The sequence below is a fragment of the Caretta caretta genome, chromosome 1, assembly GCF_965140235.1.
Source record: "Caretta caretta isolate rCarCar2 chromosome 1, rCarCar1.hap1, whole genome shotgun sequence".
Lineage (NCBI taxonomy): Eukaryota > Metazoa > Chordata > Testudines > Cheloniidae > Caretta > Caretta caretta.
In genome coordinates this window covers 46,586,253-46,605,078 of record NC_134206.1, presented here as the reverse complement: position 1 = coordinate 46,605,078, position 18,826 = coordinate 46,586,253, and the positions used below count along the sequence as shown (strand labels likewise).

At 41.4% G+C, this 18,826-nt stretch overlaps 1 protein-coding gene across 5 annotated transcripts in view; it reads left to right on the top strand.

The window, feature by feature from the left end:
• The window catches only part of FLT1 (fms related receptor tyrosine kinase 1), a 137,919-nt gene that overhangs the window by 75,088 nt on the left and 44,005 nt on the right, over nt 1–18,826 (top strand). For 4 of the 5 annotated variants that reach the window (XM_048846521.2, XM_048846503.2, XM_075127622.1 and 1 more), the window contains 2 exons: nt 7,984–8,092; nt 13,758–14,048. In XM_048846521.2, the coding sequence (XP_048702478.2) occupies nt 7,984–8,092; nt 13,758–14,048 (400 nt within the window). Of the gene's footprint in view, nt 1–7,983; nt 8,093–13,757; nt 14,049–14,197; nt 17,153–18,826 lie in introns of those variants that run through there. The other variant, XM_048846530.2, reaches the window with a different exon arrangement.

The following is an 18,826-nucleotide window of genomic DNA, read 5'->3' as shown; positions in this document are numbered from 1 at the left end:
CTGGGAATGGAGAGTCTGGAGTAGCGAGACTAGGACTTGCTAGGCAAGGAGACTGGGATAAGAAGTCTGAGGAGTGGAGACTGGGACTATGTAGGCAAGGAAAATGGGATTAGGACAAAGAGCAAGAGTTGGGAAAGAAACAGGGCAGGGACAGGTTGGAGCAAAAGAGTCTGTTTCCACTAGAGCATGCTCCCCTCCAGAGACTGGAATGGAACAAAAGATCCCCGAGTCTCTCCATTCATCTGCTGTCAGCAAATAGCTGTGAAGCCTTCTGAGAAAGAGTGTGTCTCATCTCCTCTAATACTGGTCCACTGGTCCACATAGAGGATTACAACCTACTACCGCTGTGAGCTACTCTCTTAGCTCAAGTGTCAGATGGCTGTGCTATGTGGCTCAAAGCTCCAACCCTGCTGATGAAACCATGGGGCTGTCAATATGATGCCACAAGACAGAACTACTGTTTTTCAGTTTGTTTTTCTACAAGCTGGGAATTACACACACACACACACACAAACTAAGTTAAAAGGACACTAAGAGCACTTAGAAGTTAGGAAATGCCAGAGTTCAGGCTATTTGTGCAGCCCCCTTGTGTGTATTATGCATTATGATACAGTCTTCAATTACATGATCACATACTAGTTTTTCCGACAGGACTCCTGCCTCATGGGGTGGGATGAGGATGACTCAGGAATTTGTAGTGAAGGAGACTCTTGTTTGTAAGACCCCTGCTTCATTTGCTGCAGAAGTTGGAAGGTCTGTCGGGAATGAGGCAGAGGGTTTCAGAAAGAGAAGGGATGGTCTCATGGTGAACGCAGTTGAACAATGCCTGAGAGAAATGGATTCTGTCCTTTCCTCTACCACAAAATGTCTATGTGATGCTAGTCAAGTCACTTAAACTAAACTTTTCCCAGGTGGCCACTAATTGTGTGTTCCTCATTTTCTGGGTGCCTATTGAGATCCTGCTGTATGATCTGCAGAAGTGCTGAGTGCTTGCAGCTGTGATGAAGTCAACGTGAGTTGTATTTTGGACATAGACAGTGCTATGTAATGCTAAGTACTCTGATAAATCAGCTCCTCAACATCTCAAATTGGGCACCCAACATTACTGGCTACTTTAAACCTTAAACTCTCACTGCCTCAGTTCCCCATGTGTGAAGTGGGGATAATACCACCCCCTTATCCAGGGGACTTGTGAAAATTAATTCAAGTTTGTGAAGCACTCAAATATTATAGTGACGCGTACCAGAGAAAAGCCCATGAGGAAATGAGTGATTCTGTCTTTGGATCAGGATTGAATAATGAGCAGTAAATAAGGTATGGGGGCCACAAATTGAACAATGAGGAGAAAACAAACTATGGAATAACTGCTCATTAAATGAGCATTGTGCACTGAACGATGCAGGGCTCCTGTGGAAAAAATAGTATGTAATCATGTAATTAAAAGCTAAATCACAGTGCATATGTACAAGAGGGCCAAATTAAGGTTACACAGGAAACCTTAATTCTGGCATTTACTAACTTTGGAGTGTTTGGCTATGCAATATATGATAATATATGATTTAGCGAGAATTAATACATGACCGTGTAGTGTGGTATGGTATGAAGGTTTTATTTATTTATCTATCCATCCAGCTACTTACATGGCCCTTATCACCTTAGTATCTGTGCACCTTATTGGCATACGTTTTGGATGGACGTATCATTTATGAGTGGCAAAGCCACTTGACTTCAGGATTTAGGATAAAATGCAAACTAAACACCCAAACGTAAAGGTTTTCCAAACCTAAAACTACTCTTGTTTTTGTCCCTCTTTAGTTTGATTGATGATACCATCTTTGGTCACAGATGTGTAGGTGCCATTACAGTTTGTGACGCTGCAGTGTAAAATACAAACTCGTGCAGGACAGTAGTTTAATAAAAATGTGTTAAACACTTACGTACATTAGATAAATAATACATCACTTCGGAGAGTGTAATTAGGCTAATATTTTGAGAAGGTAGGGATGGATCCTGTGTGTTACGAGTTGTGGAGCCATAAATGTGTCTATATAAAGTCGATCCTAACAAATGAAAGTATTTCTGATAGTTCACCCTCTATTTTGTTTCTTCTGGTTCACACCTAGCAAAGCAGTGGAGAATATGGGCAGTTATAACCATGTGGCAGTTGTACTGATTTCAGTAAGACTGTTTCTATGCTCATAAGTTACTCATATGCTTAAGCTCTTCGGAGGATCTGGGCCATGGGTTGTACTATTTACTTTAAGAGCATTACTGCAGGATTTTAGTTTGCCTTATTTTCAATGTACCACACATAATTTTTCTCTGGGGTGTCCATCCTCCTCAGTGCTACTAGAATTTGTTATCACTTTTAAAAGAATCACTTCAGAGGGGCATTCTGGGCAGGGCCTAGAGTTTGACACATTTTAAAAAGCATGACTTGGCACATGCAGTTGCAGAGCTCTGTCTGCCATCGGCTCCTTGACATCCCCTCCCTCCAGGTGCCACAGAGGCAGTGAGTCAAATCTTAGTGTATTAACCATATGGCATTGAATAAGACGGCCTGATGGGTGCATCCAGGAATACTTCATTGCTTGTACTACAGCTTCTTTAGAATCATGCAGGGCCAGTTCTACGGGTGGGCAAATAGGGCGGTTGTTTTGGGGCACCTTCTTTCAGGAGGCCCTGTCTCACCACTCGGGGGGAAGAGGGGTGGGGGCGGGGCGCTGAAAATGTTTTCTGCTCTGGCCAGCAAAATGGTTAGGGCTGCTCCTGCCACTGCTCTTTCAAGGGGATAATGTGTTCTGCTTGGAGTGCTGCTGAAGATACAGCTCTGCTTTATGAGCAACAAAGTCACCTGCCTTGACAGCACAAACTTAGGACAAAAAGGTTCCCCATAACTTTTCTCCACGTCTGGTTATTCAATTCAGAGATATTTCAGTAGGTGTTTCTTATATTGAAAACGATGTTTGTTCTGAAGGTGAAGCATGTTGTCCAGGTATTTGACACAGATACCTCCTGCCAACAGGTGAAGCCTATTAAGTATGTAACATCACTGGCACAATTAAAACAACACAGTGATGTGCTCCAGTATTTCAACAAGGGTCTCCCACAATAAGGTCTCCCCCTCAGCGGAGGTGCATGTAAAGACCTTTTAGGAGGGAGGGAGGTATCTTCCCCAGGAAAATTGTCAAAATTGCCAACCATTTCCCTCTGGCTTCTCTGCCACCCGTCTCAACAGTGTGAGTCCTTTGTACAGGCTCTTACGCGGAATGGGACTTTAATGTAGAAACCGCCAGCATGAGGGGAGGAATCAACCTGTGCTTCCTCCTGCCTACAAAGATTTTGTCACCTCTCTTAATCAGTGCGCCTGCACTCCTGATCCTCCTCCCCATCAGCCTCAGATATGGCCGCCCACCATTTCCGCCTTCTCCTTGCTTTCAGGATCTCCTCTTCTCTCAGCTGCTAGTGATGGCAGCAGCAACAGGAGAATAATCTCCCCAGCCTCTGACTTGGCAATGTGCCTTGTTTCTTAGAACTTAATACTTCAATTGGCCTGGGTTGGTTTGATACAAGATAAACGTTGGTGGAAGCTAGCAGATACCAGCCTTTACCCTGTCATAGCTAGCTGTGGCATCTGACTGCTGTGTGTTGTCCTCTTGTGCAGACAGCGCTGCTCTGGCCAATTTCTAAACCTCTTCACGTTGCAGAGAATGTCAGATGCTGAAGGAGTTAGATGACATGAAGTCAATATCAAATACTCTCTTTACGCAACACTATGAAGAAAACACAAAGCTCAGATAGGTCCCCAGTAAGGCTATTTACTCAGTATACACAAACCAAGACTAGCTACGTACACACTGCTTTTTGAGAGTTTTCAGACAGCTTTCACAACACAGAGCACAGTGTGCACCATTAGAAGACTCACAGACAATATATTAAAGGGATACGGTCTTATTCCTATACACTACAAGTACCTAAGGCAATAACTGAGGTAATACTATATACATATCTAAAGGAGTGCACAGGCCTCTGCCCGGGTATAATTAATATATCTAAGTCTGATGGAATAAGAAAACTTATGCTTTAGAGGAAATTTCCCTTTTAAAAATGAGACCTGATTGTGTCAGACAAAGTATTGGATGATAAAATTAATTCCCACAAACTGGGGGAATTGCAGAAGGCGTATTTACCATATAGGCCTCAGGCTCAGGAATAATACACTATGGGCTTCAGTCTAATAAAATAGATATCAGATACCAGTAGAGTCAGAGACCAAGGCCTGCTTCTCCCCTGCCAGGTACTTTGTGTAGTTGTTTACATCTATGCAAAATGGGTGTGAAATAATATCAAGTGATATAGCCTCGGTGAGCCCACTGCTGGAATTCTGCTCCCAGCTCTAATGTCTACACCTTTAAAAATTAGAGAGGATTCAAAGGAGAGCCACAAAAAGAATTCAAGGGCTGGAAAACATACACTATCATGAGAGACTTAAAGAGCTCAGCTGATTTAACTTATCTAAAAGAAATGTAAGAGGCAACTTGATCTGTAAGTACCTATGCGGAGAGACGATATCTGATATTATTGGGCTCTTTCATCTAGCAGGAAAATGGCTGAAAGGCCAAGTTAGAAATAATATAATTGGAAATAAGATGTAACTTTTTAACGGTGAAGGCAATTGACCGTTGGAACAACCTACCCAGGGAAGAGGTACATTTGCCACCACTTCTAGTCTTTACATCAAGATTGGATGTCTTTTTAAAACAGATGATCTAGTTCAGCCACAAGTTATTGAGCCTGAAAGTGTTGGCTTGTGTAGCAGGGAAAATAATCCCTTCCCCCCCGCCACTGCAGGAATCACTGGGTGAAATTAGAAGGCCCGTGGTATCCCAGAGGATGGACTAGAAGATCATAGATGCCCCACCTGGCCTCAGTTATCTGTAACTCTATAATTTGCTAGTGCAGAGTGTGAATTTATATTCATGTCACAGACACGTAACCTGGCTAGAGTTTCCCCTGGCTGGACACTCACCAGACTCAGGTTTCAGAGTAGCAGCCGTGTTAGTCTGTATCCACAATAAGAAAAGGAGGACTTGTGGCACCTTAGAGACTAACAAATTTATTTGAGCATAAGCTTTCATGAGCTCCAGCTCACTCAGTGCTTAATTTGTACTGAAAGAGGTGCCGGGCTCAAACAATTTTTTTACATTCATAACTGATTGAGCAAGCCCAGAGGAGCCGGGACTATGAACTGCCAAGCCCTGGCACAAATTAAGCACTGAACAGACTGTTGTGTTTGGGGCCCACTTCAGTGGGCCCCGTGTGCTTTAAGCCTCTTGAGAGTGAGCAAAGTCCAGACACTGCTCCTGGCTGTGGTCTCTGGGCACACACTTGGAATCAGATCCTCTGTCTAGCTCCCCTTCTGAGAGCTGAGACTCAGTGAGCCAATTGCCCAGCTCCTGGGAACAGTCCTGACCCCTCAGACTTCCCCATATCTTAAACACACCCAGAACTCCACCTTGTGGGTGCTCTGGATTTACAGCTTCACTCTTCAGGAGCACATGAGAGTGCAAGCCAACAGAGACACACAGTCAGACTTCCAAACATGATTACTCTGACTTAGCATGAAAGATACACAGATCTAGGCAAAATAACAAACACATCTGTATGCATTATCCTGCCTCAGTTTCCTCTCTTCTCTAGAGAGTTCTTTGGTCTTGGGGAGAGTCCTCTGTGATGTTCAGGAGCCTTCTCCTGCAGCTCATGGCTTCTCCTCAAAATCAAGTAGTTCATCTCTCTCTACATAACTTAGCTGCCTCTGACCTTGACTGGTCCCACAGTTAAACAGGACCCCTCTGCCTGTCCCCCCGCCCCACCAAGCATGCTTTTCTCTCCTGCCCAAAGCTTCCTATGTGTCTCTGAGTCCCTTGAGTTTTTATGGCCCCCTACGAACACCTGGTTTTTTTTGTTCTGTTGCTGGGGTTTTCCGCTTCCCCGCCCTGCAGACAGGTTGGAAGAGCTAGCTTCTCTCAGCTTCAGCCAACCCACTCTCCCAAAGTGTTTTCACCTGAATACAGCTATGAAAGTTTAATGACTGATAATTGTCCCTGGTCTGTCAGACATGCTACAGGCCCTGTCAGCAAATGCTGGATTTCCCAGTCACAGAGACATTCCCTGATACAACAGTTTCATAATAACCACTTCATAACATCAACCAGAATTCATAAGCTGAACAAACAGACCCCCAAATCATCACAGTTCATAAACATTGTTTTTAGCATGTTTGACCAGCACTTAGTGAGGCGATGTAGAAGGTCACTATGCCTCAGTAAGGAGCAATGTTGTTGATCTTGACTCATGACTCTAGTTACAGACAGAATGAACAGAAGAAAATATTAACTGCACTACAATAATTTTTGAAGGCTTCTGAAAATAGCTTAAAAAACTCAAACATGTTAATCGACATAGACGTATCTTTTCTCATTGCTGCCTATCACACAACTCTACCAATAACGCCAGCTCAGCATGCCTTTATCTGCTTTCCTTAGACCCATCGCCATGCTCTTATCCATGCCATTCCTTTCGAGGTGGCATGAAAAAATGAATGCCCTTCCTGAACCACTTTGCAGCCCCATTGCTCTGTCTGCATTCAAATTTCTTCTCAAAACCTACTTCTACCATGATGCCTGTGCAAAATAAATTAAGAATGGTTGGGTTGACGAACAACTGGGGAGCTAAACTGAATTATCAGGATGTGATCAGCCACGACCATTGTACCTATTTTCCCTACCCATTGTCTGTTTATCCTTTTAGACTTTGAGCCTTCTTACATATATATATATATACACACACACAGCACCATGCCCACGCTCTTTTTGGATAGCACCATGTTTCATATTAATTAATAATAATAAATAACAGAAATTAAGACTACCACCAATCATTATTTGGGGAATCCCCCTCCCCAAAATCTCTATCTTAGGTACTTCTAGAGCCCCCACTAACATGGTATCTTAACATCTCTCAATCTTTAATGTGTTTATCCTCACAATACCCCTGTGAGGCAGGGAAGTACTGTTAGCCCTGTTTTACAGATGGGGAACTGAAACCCAGAGGCTAAAAGACTTGCCCCAGGTCATACAGAAGGTCTGTGGTGGAACAGAGACTTGAATCCAGGTCTCCCATGGGCTAGACCAGTTCCCTAAGCACTAGACCATCCATCCACCACTATGCATGGTATTCCCTCGTGTAGGCATCAGTGTAACGTTTTTCTCTGAAGCAATGTTAGATGTTACTGTGCCATGCCCTTCAGCTATCTACTCGTACAAATTATATCACCTCAGGAAAGCATTCAGTGTGCTAGGCTTTCTAAGATGGTGTGATCAGAATAGCGGAATAGAGGCATAGATCATCAAAGCAGAGTTTTGACTGCTACTATATTAACTGTATTAAAACTGAAATCCAAAAGGAAAAAAATGTGAAAAAGGAAGAGGTGAGTAATGTCTGTCCAGCCCCTGCCCTCATTCTCGTAGCAGTTACAAGAAACAACGAAAGATGCCACAAACTCATCTGTTATGAAATGGAGCTTCATTTTCCCAGTATTATCCAAACAAATAAGGCGTTCCTCACCTACTCCCTTTGTTGACTGACTGACCCACGGGCAGCCTCCTAGGGTAGAACATGCTATGCCACACCTCATGTTTTATAACCTGTCGTTATTACATCAGCAGCATGAGATAAATCACCCTGAAAGGCACATGCAAAGATTTGGATTGTAGTGATTCTGATAATGGAGTGGTCTCCTGGGCAGCTAGTTTCCTGTTATTTTTCCATCATTACCAGAGCCTGACATGGTGACACCTCCTACTAATCACCACTGAATGAATGGAGCAACTGAATCATATTAATGTCAATAGGAACTTTTTAAAAAAGGGTTCAAACAACTTCTTAATCTAACATGAGCTAAAACTATTCTTGCTTTCACAGACTGCTAGCATTCTGGCTGTAGCCGAAGCCAAATCTTCCGGAATCTACAGCTGCGTGGCTTCCAATAAAGTAGGAAATGTTGAAAGAAACATTAGCTTTTATGTAACAGGTAAGGTACAATCCGTTCAGTAACTAAACACCCACCCTGGTCAGAATGTTGCATTTGTTAGGATGTCATGTGGTTTACACTTCCCCTAGGTGTGATACTTACTGGAGGCAGATGTTAACTAATGTAATATTTTTCACTGCTTCTGTGGTGGGTTTTGACAGAACTGCTAAGACTTGGCTGCTAAAAATGGGATTAGCACACATGATCCATTATCAGCTTTCTAATGAAGATGCAAATTGCTCATGAAAATAATGGTCTCTTGCTATGACTTTTTTCTAGTGCAGTCGGCACATGTGTAATGTTACTTTATAATTTGTGAAACCCATCTCAGGCAGCATCAGGTGTGCTCACACTATGTATCAGCTTCTGCCAACTATGGCCCTGAGCATGCAACAGGTACCCTGGAAGCAGAACGCTGTGCCTGCCCGCTGCCCCATTGAAGTCAATGCAATTCAGCACAGGCATAGGGATCTGCCTACCTCAGGAACACATTGCAGGACCAGGGCCGGTGGATCACAATTGACCATCTTTTTGCAGGTGTATCTCCCATTGACACCAATGAGTATTTTGGACACAGATGATAGGACCTAATGCATTCTACTATCCCCTTCTGAGGAAGATACCATTGTATAATATAGGCCCATATCCAGCAAAGACTTAAATATGTGTTTAACTATGTATGTGAGTAATTCTAGTGACTTCAATGGCATAAAGTCAAGCATGTGCATAAGTCTTTGCAGGAACAGGACTTTAAGGAGTAAATGCTGTGACTTCAAGAGCTAAGGAAATAAATGGGAATTCACTAATAGCCAGTACACAATTTATCAACCATCACGTAGCAAGATCACATTGCAAAGGAGCTACCTTCTGGTTGAAGGTTTTGCTTTGGCTGTTGCACGATGCATTTACCAAGTGTGGACTCATGGGATGTGAGGCTTACATTAATGGTCCCGTATAGTCTTGGAAAAGATCCTGGTGAAAGAAAATGAGACTTAATCATTTAATAGCAGATATTTTAGAAACCACAGGCCAATCTATCTTTAATACTAAAAATACTAGAAATGAGAAACCTGCCATAACCTCACAGCTGAAAAGGGGATACATTTTTAATTAAGCATGTTTTGTTGTTGTTCTTGCTCTAATATTGTAATCGGTTTTGTTGTTGATCTGTTGCCTGTCATTCTGATCAATGAAAATAATGCTGGTACTATGCTGCCCCTCCCCGTTTTTTGAATTACATTTTACACTTTTTGAAATGTTCTGACCAACGGTAATAATACACTCCCACATTTAGGAACTGTTGGTGGTCTATAAATATAGAAGTTCAGTAATAAAACACCAGAACTAGTCATTGAAATGTGAACATAGATAAGTAACACATGGTGAGGTTATTTGTAAAATATGAAAAAGGAAAATATTTACTTGTTCTATTAATAGATATGGCAGGAGTATTTGCTGACTAAGAGTTCTAGAATCATAGTTTTTTTGTTTGCTTTCAGGCATTAAATTGTGTACATTTCCTTGAAAGCTAAAACCTTTACTCAAACAATGACGCTAATCTGTCTGTGTTGTTGTCTGTACATATGTCACATAAAGACTTTACACACAACGTAGGACAGTGAATAGGAACATTCTAATCATCAGTCAGCCTACTGGGTACTTGCTCTTTCAATGTGCAAGACATTGAGTTGTGTGCTCTAGCCCTATCTCTTTAGGCACCTAATGCTCTGTGTAAGACCCTGAAGTCAAGTGAAGAAGATCTTTTGGTGCCATAATACCTGCCTGTTTAACATCTTCAGTTGCTCTCCCACCTAACTGTCTGATACTAGAGCATGATGACGTATATCGTTATATTTCAGGGTATGAATTGATTATTAGCTGGGCGCAGAAAAATCATAGAAATGTAGGACTGGAAAATACCTCGATAAGCCGTCCAGTCCAGTCCCCTGCACGGAGGCAGGACTAAGTGTTATCTAGACCATCCCTGACAGGTGTTTGTCTAACCTTATTCTTAAAAACCTCCAATGATGGAAAGTCCACAACCTCCCTAGGAAATTTGTCCAGTGCTTAACTACCCTGACTGATAGAAAGTTTTTCCTAATATCTAACCTAACTCTTCCTTCCTTGATGCAATTTACTTTTTGTCCTGTCCTCACCCTCCTTTTTATAACAACCTTTTATGTACTTGAAGACTATTATCATGTCCCTTCTCAGTCTTCACTTCTCCAGATTAAACCCATTTTTTCAGTCTTTCTTTGTATATCATGTTTTCTAGACCTTTAATTGTTTTTGTTGGTCTCCTCTGGACTTTCTCCAGTTTGTCCACATCTTTCCCGAAGTGTGGTGCCCACAACTGGACACAGTACTTCCGCTGAGACCTCATCATTGCTGAGTAGAGCGGAAGAATTACTTTTTATGTCTTGTTTACAACACTCCTGCAAATACATCCCAGGATGGTGTTCACTTTTTTTTTTTTGTCAACAATGTTACATGGTTGACTCATATTTAGTTTGTGATCCACTATAATCCCCAGATCCCTTTCTGCAGTACTCCTTCCTAGGCAGTCATTTCCCATTTTGTATTTTTGCAACTGATTATTCCTTCTTAAGTGTAGTCCTTTGTATTTCTCCTTATTGAATTTCATCCTATTTGTTTCAAACCATTTTTCCAGTTTGTCAAAATCACTTTGAACTCCAATCCTGTCCTCCAAAGTGCTTGCAACCCCTCCCAGCTTGGTATTGTCCTCAAACTTTATAGGTGTATTCTCTATCCAAATTATTTATGAAGATATTGAATGGAACCTAACCCGCTCCATGATACCATACTTTACCTGGTAGAATGTATAATGGCAGAGAGGGTGAATAGCTATGACTTTCCCCTGAAGGCTTTGGTTTTGGCATCCATTCAGAAATGGGATGGATATTGGAGTGGTTGGTTTACTGTTGTCTGGAAATTGTTCATGGTTTCACTGGTAGCACCCTTTTTATGTGGGGTAGTGAGACTGATATAAACTCAGCTTTTAAATCAGTTTTTTAAAATGGTGTATTTGTCCTTCGGACTCCTGGTGTGTTGTGAGACTTGAACTGTGTGATCTATAAACACCTGTTTGTCTACTGACATCTGGTTGCTTTAATTAAACTCGACTTGTTGCTATCTGCTGTTGGCACATTTAAAAGGGGCTTGTTCTTCTCTCCCCTGCTTCCAGCACATCTAATTTGAAAGATCAGAAATACTCATTTGGATTCACACATTACTCTAGCAAGTACACCCTTTCAGGCTGAGACTGTTGTTCTCGTCAGGTAGCATTTTATACTTCAAGGCAATTGAGAGCCTTTTTTGTTTTTGGTGTTAGTTGAAAAGCGCACTTGGGGAAAAAATGACAGTCCAAAAAATGCTGATGGTGTGAACAGACAGGACACTGAAAAGGATTTCCTTCTAATGTATTCCAAACAGATACTTCAGGGCTAGGGTGACTGCCGGAGGTTTGTTTGGTTTTTGTGGGTGGGGCTGGGAGGCTGTTCTCACTTGGCTCTGACTTACACAAAGACTGAAAGTCTCACATGAAAATATCCAGAGAAGGAGAACATGAACGCTTGTAGAGTCAGAAGCTGCCCACCACAGCAAGGGAGGTCAGAAAGGACAATGAACATGGCGAAAAGCTCAAGTAGAGTCTAAGCAGATAATACCTCCCTCTCCAATATGCCCCTTATTTTGAATTACTGTGTGGGTCAATCCTTGTCTTTTAGGTGGCAAGAAACCTTGCGCTAGAGCAATGGGAAGAATTGGGGTAGAGAGGGGCAGTTTCTTTATGTGACATGCTCCTCTCTGACAGTGACTGAAATAGCAGCTAGAAAGTTATCAGAGGCTAAGGGCTGGAATTGGGGGGCTGGAACTAGGGGTTCTGGGGGTGCTTCCGCACACGCTGGCTTGAAGTGGTTTCCATTATATACAGGTTTACAGTTTGGTTCAATGGCTCTCAGTATCCCCACTGGGGCTGCTCCTGGCAGCACTTACCTCCATGGGCTCTACTTCCTACAGAGAGGGATGGGGGCGGGGCGGGGGGGGGCACAAGGGAGCACAGGTAAGGGGCTGAAGATGAACACATGGGGTCAAACCCTCATGTTTATTATTGTAGAGCCCTTGGTATTTCTGAGGTTGGAGTTTAATTCCCATGTGTATCTTTGGGAGATTTATGAGTGGTGCAACTTTACACCCCTCCCTTGAGGGGAGTGTGATTTGGTGAATCTTGATAGAAGTGAATCTGATATGCCCTTGAATAGCTTTTCCTTCCTATGGGCCAGTCAAGAGCAGAGGCCATTTTAGGCTTTGTTTCAATGTGTTTTTAAATGTGCACCTTTGCCTTAGTCCATCAAATAACTGTAGGGAGGTATCTTATGCAGAGAAAATATGGAGTGTTCCCTCCTAAAAGACTTCCTGCTCATTGATACTGGGGCAGTCTTGAGAGTAATTCCTATGTGCCAAATTACACTGCACTAGGCCCCTCCCCCTGAATCTGTCCCTTCCCCTACTTTTGGGGATGTTTTGCTGGCACACAGCAGGCCCATGGGCGTGTTTGCAATTACTGAGGGTGAGACAGGAACGGCTCTGCCTTATCTCCCTGGTTTCCCAATGTCACTAGACGTGTTTTATTTTGAGATTCCTGATGGTGCTTGGCAAAGATAAACAAAATCTTCCATCAGGAAACCTGGGAGCTATTTCCACAGGAAGCTTCAAATCACTAAAGTAAATAAAACTCTTTTACATTATTCCAGCCATGTTACTTAGCTCGCCTCAGGCTGTTAGATTTCATGCTAGGTGTCATATATTAGGAGTTTGGAGTCATTAAACAAATTATTTGACTGGAATCTAGTGAATTTTGCTTTTGTCCCCAGATTTGTTTTTTTTAAAAAGTGTTTTTCTGGTGACATCTAGGAAATGTCCCAAATGCGACACCATAAAGTAGCTATAGCTATGGTATTCGGAGGGCACATTATCCTTTCATGTTAAAAATAGGTCATCTCCCACTGAGTCTCACGGTCCTCCTTGATTTTGTCTTAAGAGTTTTGCTTGGCTTTTTCTAGCCTATACTGAGCACTGACATTTTCATAGCAAGAAAATTAAAAGAATTTCAGGTGGATACTTTGCTATTTCTTGACACACTGGGTCAAATTCAGAGCTGGCATAAGGTGGCGCAGTAACGCAAGTGAGCCAGATGGTATGCCTTGGGCAAGAGTTGGGCCCAGGGAAGTTGCTGCACCTCCTTACAGCAGGTCTGATTATGGCCTAATGTTTTAAAACAAACCAGTTACCTCCAAGGTAAGTTTGGCTCTCAAGAGCTCTTGATTTACATTGGTTTTGCTGAGATCTAAATCTGGTCTTACGGAATCCTGGGGAAAGCAAAGAAGTTGCAGCAGTTGCTAGTCAGCATCAGATATGATCGCTTTATAGCGGGGGCTGCGTTACCATGGATCCCAATTTAAATGTTTAAATTTGGGCTCCATCGCCACGCTCACTCTATATGCGAATCCGCGCGATAACGATGCATGCTCTACCGAGGGTCCACTGTATTAGCTGAAGGATCTTCAGGCTAACAGGAAAATAGAAATAACTTTAATTTTGACCCATGATTTTCCTATAAACTAAAAGTGTTCTTGATTTTTGACAGATGTGCCAAATGGATTTCATATTAATTTGGAAAAAATGCCCATTGAAGGAGAGAACCTGATATTGTCCTGTTCAGTCAACAAATTCCTGTACAAAGACATTGCTTGGATTTTGCCAAGGACAGTTAACAATCAAACAAAAGCAAAAAAACACATCATTAAGGAATACTCCACTACCCTCATTCTCACCATCAAGAATGTCTCCCTGGAACACTCAGGCACCTATGCCTGCAGAGCAAGGAACATATACTCGGGGGAAGAAGTGCTTCAAAAGAAAGACGTTACAATTAGAGGTGAGCACTGCAACAAAAAGGCTGTTTACTCTCGGATCCTCAAATTTAAAAGCACAAGGAATGATTGTACAACACAAAACAATGTAAAACATTAAAGGACTCATTAAAAAGTCACAGTTGTCTCATATCATCTTGATTTTTTATTACAGTTGCTACCTTTCAGGCTCTGAGGTGGTGCACCTCCAAAAATGGGTATGGACATAGGAGGAGTAGCAAAACAAAAGCATAACACATGGGCTTCCAGTTCAGTTCAGACGGGTGTGTTCTGCTTTGGCAAAGCTGGTGGAAGTTGGGGTTTGGAAGATCCCCTGTACTGCATTGTGTATGTTGTGTTGTTGTGTCCGTTGCTGCCTCCTACTGAGTGATAATGAAAACTTTGGACCAGTTTTATCTTCCACTTTGGTATCGGCCTCTTCGAAAGTCAAAGCTGCATAAACTGATTAACTTTATAAACTGCTGGTTTTGGTCAACAATGGACATTTAATAAGTTAATTTTAACGTGTGGAATGAGCACAATTCAGTTTGAGATTGACTGGACTCTACATTTTTATTTCAATCGGATTTTGGTGGATTTATAAATATTACCTGCTGAGCAAGTTCTAATGCTTATTTATTTGAATAATTTTCTATGCTAAGTACATTAATCTTATGAAGTATCTTCTTGAGGAAGGCCCTGTGGATGCAGGAAAGAAATAAAAATGTTGATATAATGCACAGACCTATCTTATCATTTTTAATAATGAGGATTTAAAAGCTGACAGAGATGAACCCTGTTTCTCCAAATAAATCCAGGTCGATTTCCCGTTGCTGTGTTGGTCAGTTTTAAAGTTAATTACTGCACTACCAAAAAAGACCTGTGGACATCAGCAAGAATTCTGTGGCAGCCATGAGGATAAAGGACTTTGTAATGTTAAAGTAGAAGTGCTACACTCATTCCATTGACAAGGCTAAAGCCATCACAGTGAAATGTTTAATATATTCCTCCAAATTTAAATTTAAAATTAAGGCCATTAAAAAAATCCCTCCCTTTTGGTATGCAGATGACAATAGGATTTATTATGGGGATTAAGAAATGGCCAAACTACTGAAGGAGAATTAAGGGTAATCTAAACTTCCTTTTAAGCATTTCCTTTTTATATGATTTCACCACGAGGTGTTTCTGTGTATTATAAATGCAGTATACGGAAGAAGTTACTATTTTTAATAGATCTGATAACTTTATTTTTTTACAATATGTAGCTTTTATAATTTTTGTTTCATTTATGACTGATCATTTATATAGGATTTACATAAACCATAACAAAACAAGCCTTAGTGACCAAAATAGCCACTGCAAAGGAACAAAGTGGCTGTGCTTCTAAAATAGAGGGTGACAACATGACAACTCCTTGTGCTTGGGAACTCACCAGACTGTTTCCTCCTTTAGGTATTGGGACTGTGTCCCACGGCCAAACTTGTCTTTCACGTGGGAATTGCTTTTGTCAAGTGTGAAAGGGTAAACAATAGCATTTCCCCATCATGCCAGCTTCACGGAGCCTAAAATGCTTAGAAAACAATTAGTAACCTGGAAGTTGTCAGAGTAAAGAAAAGAATAATCATTTAGATCTTGAAATGTCACCTACAGCCTTCTTGTGTACAGTAGCTCTTTTGTTCATTATTAGCATGATGGTTCCCAGAAACAATGTGTACTTGCAAAGGAATTTGTGTCGCTTTCTTTCTCTCTCTCTTTTTTTTTTTTTTTTTTTTTAAATGCTTAAAAAGCAAGTGAAATGATAATGGTAATTGCTTTTAAAATGGGGCAAGCTTGTTTTGTTGTGACAATGCAGGTCTCCCTCTTTATGGGGCTGCACTTGAGAAAACCTTTGGTGGCCCGGTGGACTGCAGTGACAGGACTTTATGCATTTTTAATGAAATTGGAAGCCAGAGTGTGGTCGCGTGTAGAAGTCAGTTGCTGGCAGCAACCAGGTGATCTGAGCCTGGGTCACAAACCGATGTCGTGGTTGGAAACTGTCCCTGCGTGGAACTGTTAAGTGATGATGTATACCACATTGCCCAAAGGGACAGCTTGATAGCCACTTCCTAGTATGGTGTTGGCCAAGGCTCTGAACAGCTGTGATGCTGTACAATGCTATGTTAGTGCCTGGGCGTAGTGGCCAGTGTTGGAAGGCATGGAAGAACCTCAGTGAAACTGTTTGAGGAAAAGGGTTCTGCATTCGATGGTGAGATAAAGTTTTTGTCAGTGCTGATCTCATCAGATTAAACTGAAGAATCATGTCAATTTCTGGCTGTTTCTCTAACTCCCTCTGAGTAGCATATTACTTAGAAAGAATAATTATGTAATTTAAATTTATATTCCTTTTTTAAAAACAAGTGTTAAAATGCAACTGTGTATTTATATTTTCAAACTGGTTAATAAAAAAGGAACATTAAGTGTACTAAGGTAAAAGTATGTGAAATGAAAAGTTCTACAAAAAGTGCTAACAACTTTCCATGTTTTCCCTATTGCCAAGGATTGGTTTTGCAATAGGGATTTTGCTTTTCCACAGCCACAGTGTCACTTTGAGTCATTGTAGTCTGAAGTCATATGGCCATGCTCTGCCCTCAGTGACACCCCCATGTAACTCCACTGGGCCAAATTCTGCCTACAGTGAGGTTCCCCAGGCGTGATTGAGGGCAGAACTGGTCCATCAGCCCATGTTTATGACCTCACAGAGAGACATGATGGCTATGATGCTAATGTGCAATATTCAGCATTAGGGGTAAGATTTTTCAAAAGCGCTGAGCAGTGACCTCACTCTGCTCCTACTGAAGACAATGGGAGCATTACCTGACTTCAACGGGAGCACAGTTAGGCCAACACTGAGTGCTTTTGAAAATCCTATCCTATGGCTTCACTCCAGCATCAACCAGAGAAGCAGGTGGTCTGGGAGAGAGAAACCTCTTGTTTTAACCACGTCCTTGAAAACCCGCCAACTGCGTCAAAGAAATTATTAAAAATATGTGAATGGTAACTGGCTCAAAGTTTTAAGCAAGAAAGTTTTGCTCACTATGAAAACCCGTCTTTAGTGTATGGATATAAACAAATTAAAATTAATCAGAAATAACTTACAGAATGTGTGATTTGCCTTTGTTCTGTCATTCTGACACACTTCATTTTGAATGGGTTGGTTGTGTTGTTCTGTGGGGATTATTTATAAATAGAAAACTTGGACCAAGTGACTTAAATCTGTCAGCTTTTGTGTGTGAACAGATTTTCAAACAATACATCTTCATAGACAGCTTATTTTGCCAAAATGGAACCATAATGTAAATGTCCAGGATCCATAGCTGAAAAGCGAGCAATCTTGTTGGATGGGGAGAAATCATTGTTGATGTTAATACCAATGCATATAGATTTGATGAAGAATGTACATCTAAACTTCACTCACTGGAATTGTTGTTTGTTGATAAGAACAGACTATTTGTTACACTATAAACACATAAGTTAATGGTTATTGCCCCAAGGAATGTACATTCTAGCTTGGGCATAGACAAAAAAATCAGACACAGATGGTTTATAGATGTGTTGGAATTGATTTCAGGGGATAAAAGTCTAGCAGAGGTCATTCGTTTCAGAACTTCTGAAAAGCTTTCAGTGCGTTTGGGTTTATACAAATTATATAAATGGACTAAGAACTAGTGTGAAATGTATTGGAGAGTTTTTAATCAGGTCAGGTAGTTGGATCATAGTGGAAATGGACAGACCTGTTGGATCATGAAGTCCACCCTCCTGAAAGATTAGCATATAATGTTCCCAACAAGAATGTGTCAGATGCTAAACTGATGCTGTACTTGATCTTAGCATATAGATATATGTCGCTGTGAAAAAGTGAACCCTAATCTCGGAAGTTTCCTTGCAGAGAAAGATTGCAGCATCAACCAGTTCCTGCAGGAACTGGGAATTCAAGGAAATCGGCAATGCAGTGCAGGATTGTGCAGGAATGCACTGCACTCTACAGGACCAAAGTGCAAAAGGGATAATATAAGAAGTTGCAAATGTGGTATAAAAGTTGTTGCTGTGTAATCACCGTCCGTTCTGGAGCTATCCTCCTAATCTTGGTCATACCAGCTTTCAACTTTGTGCAAGAAGGCAGGGGGAAATGGATTGGTTTGGAGATGGGGAGGAAAACAACATCAGGATCGTCTGCTTGCTTTGGGTGCCCAGGGATGACTTAATATTGTGCTTGTTGAACTTTTGAGGTTTTTTCTTATCGTTGGTTGAGGGGGATGTAAATGCTGGATAGGATCAGAACATGCCGAGGTGTGCTTCCAAAACACTAGCGAGAAAGTCATTGAACTCCATTTTATTTCATACATTTGAATGAATTTTAATCCATAAAAGTGGCTAATATAAAATAGGAATTATATGCCTTTATATAGCACTGAACTGTGGAACCCATACTTCTGCCTCTGGGATCAGTGTTTTAGACACTTGCATTATGGGAGGGAATGTTGCCTGGGGAAAATAGACACATTTCTCACAAATACAAGGACTATCTGTGTTTGGCTAGCTGTCATGTGGTTTTGCCAAGATTCCTTGAGTTCAGCTAAACACAAAACCCAAAGATATATGAAGACTTGGGGGTATACAACTCAGTGATTCAGTGCTCACACTCTGGTTTTGAAGTATGATAGTTTACTCAATAGGTCTTACAATAAAGTTGATCTTCACAGTGAGTAAACTATGTAAATTTTATTCATACACAGACTAGTATATATGCAACATCTAACTGTATAAA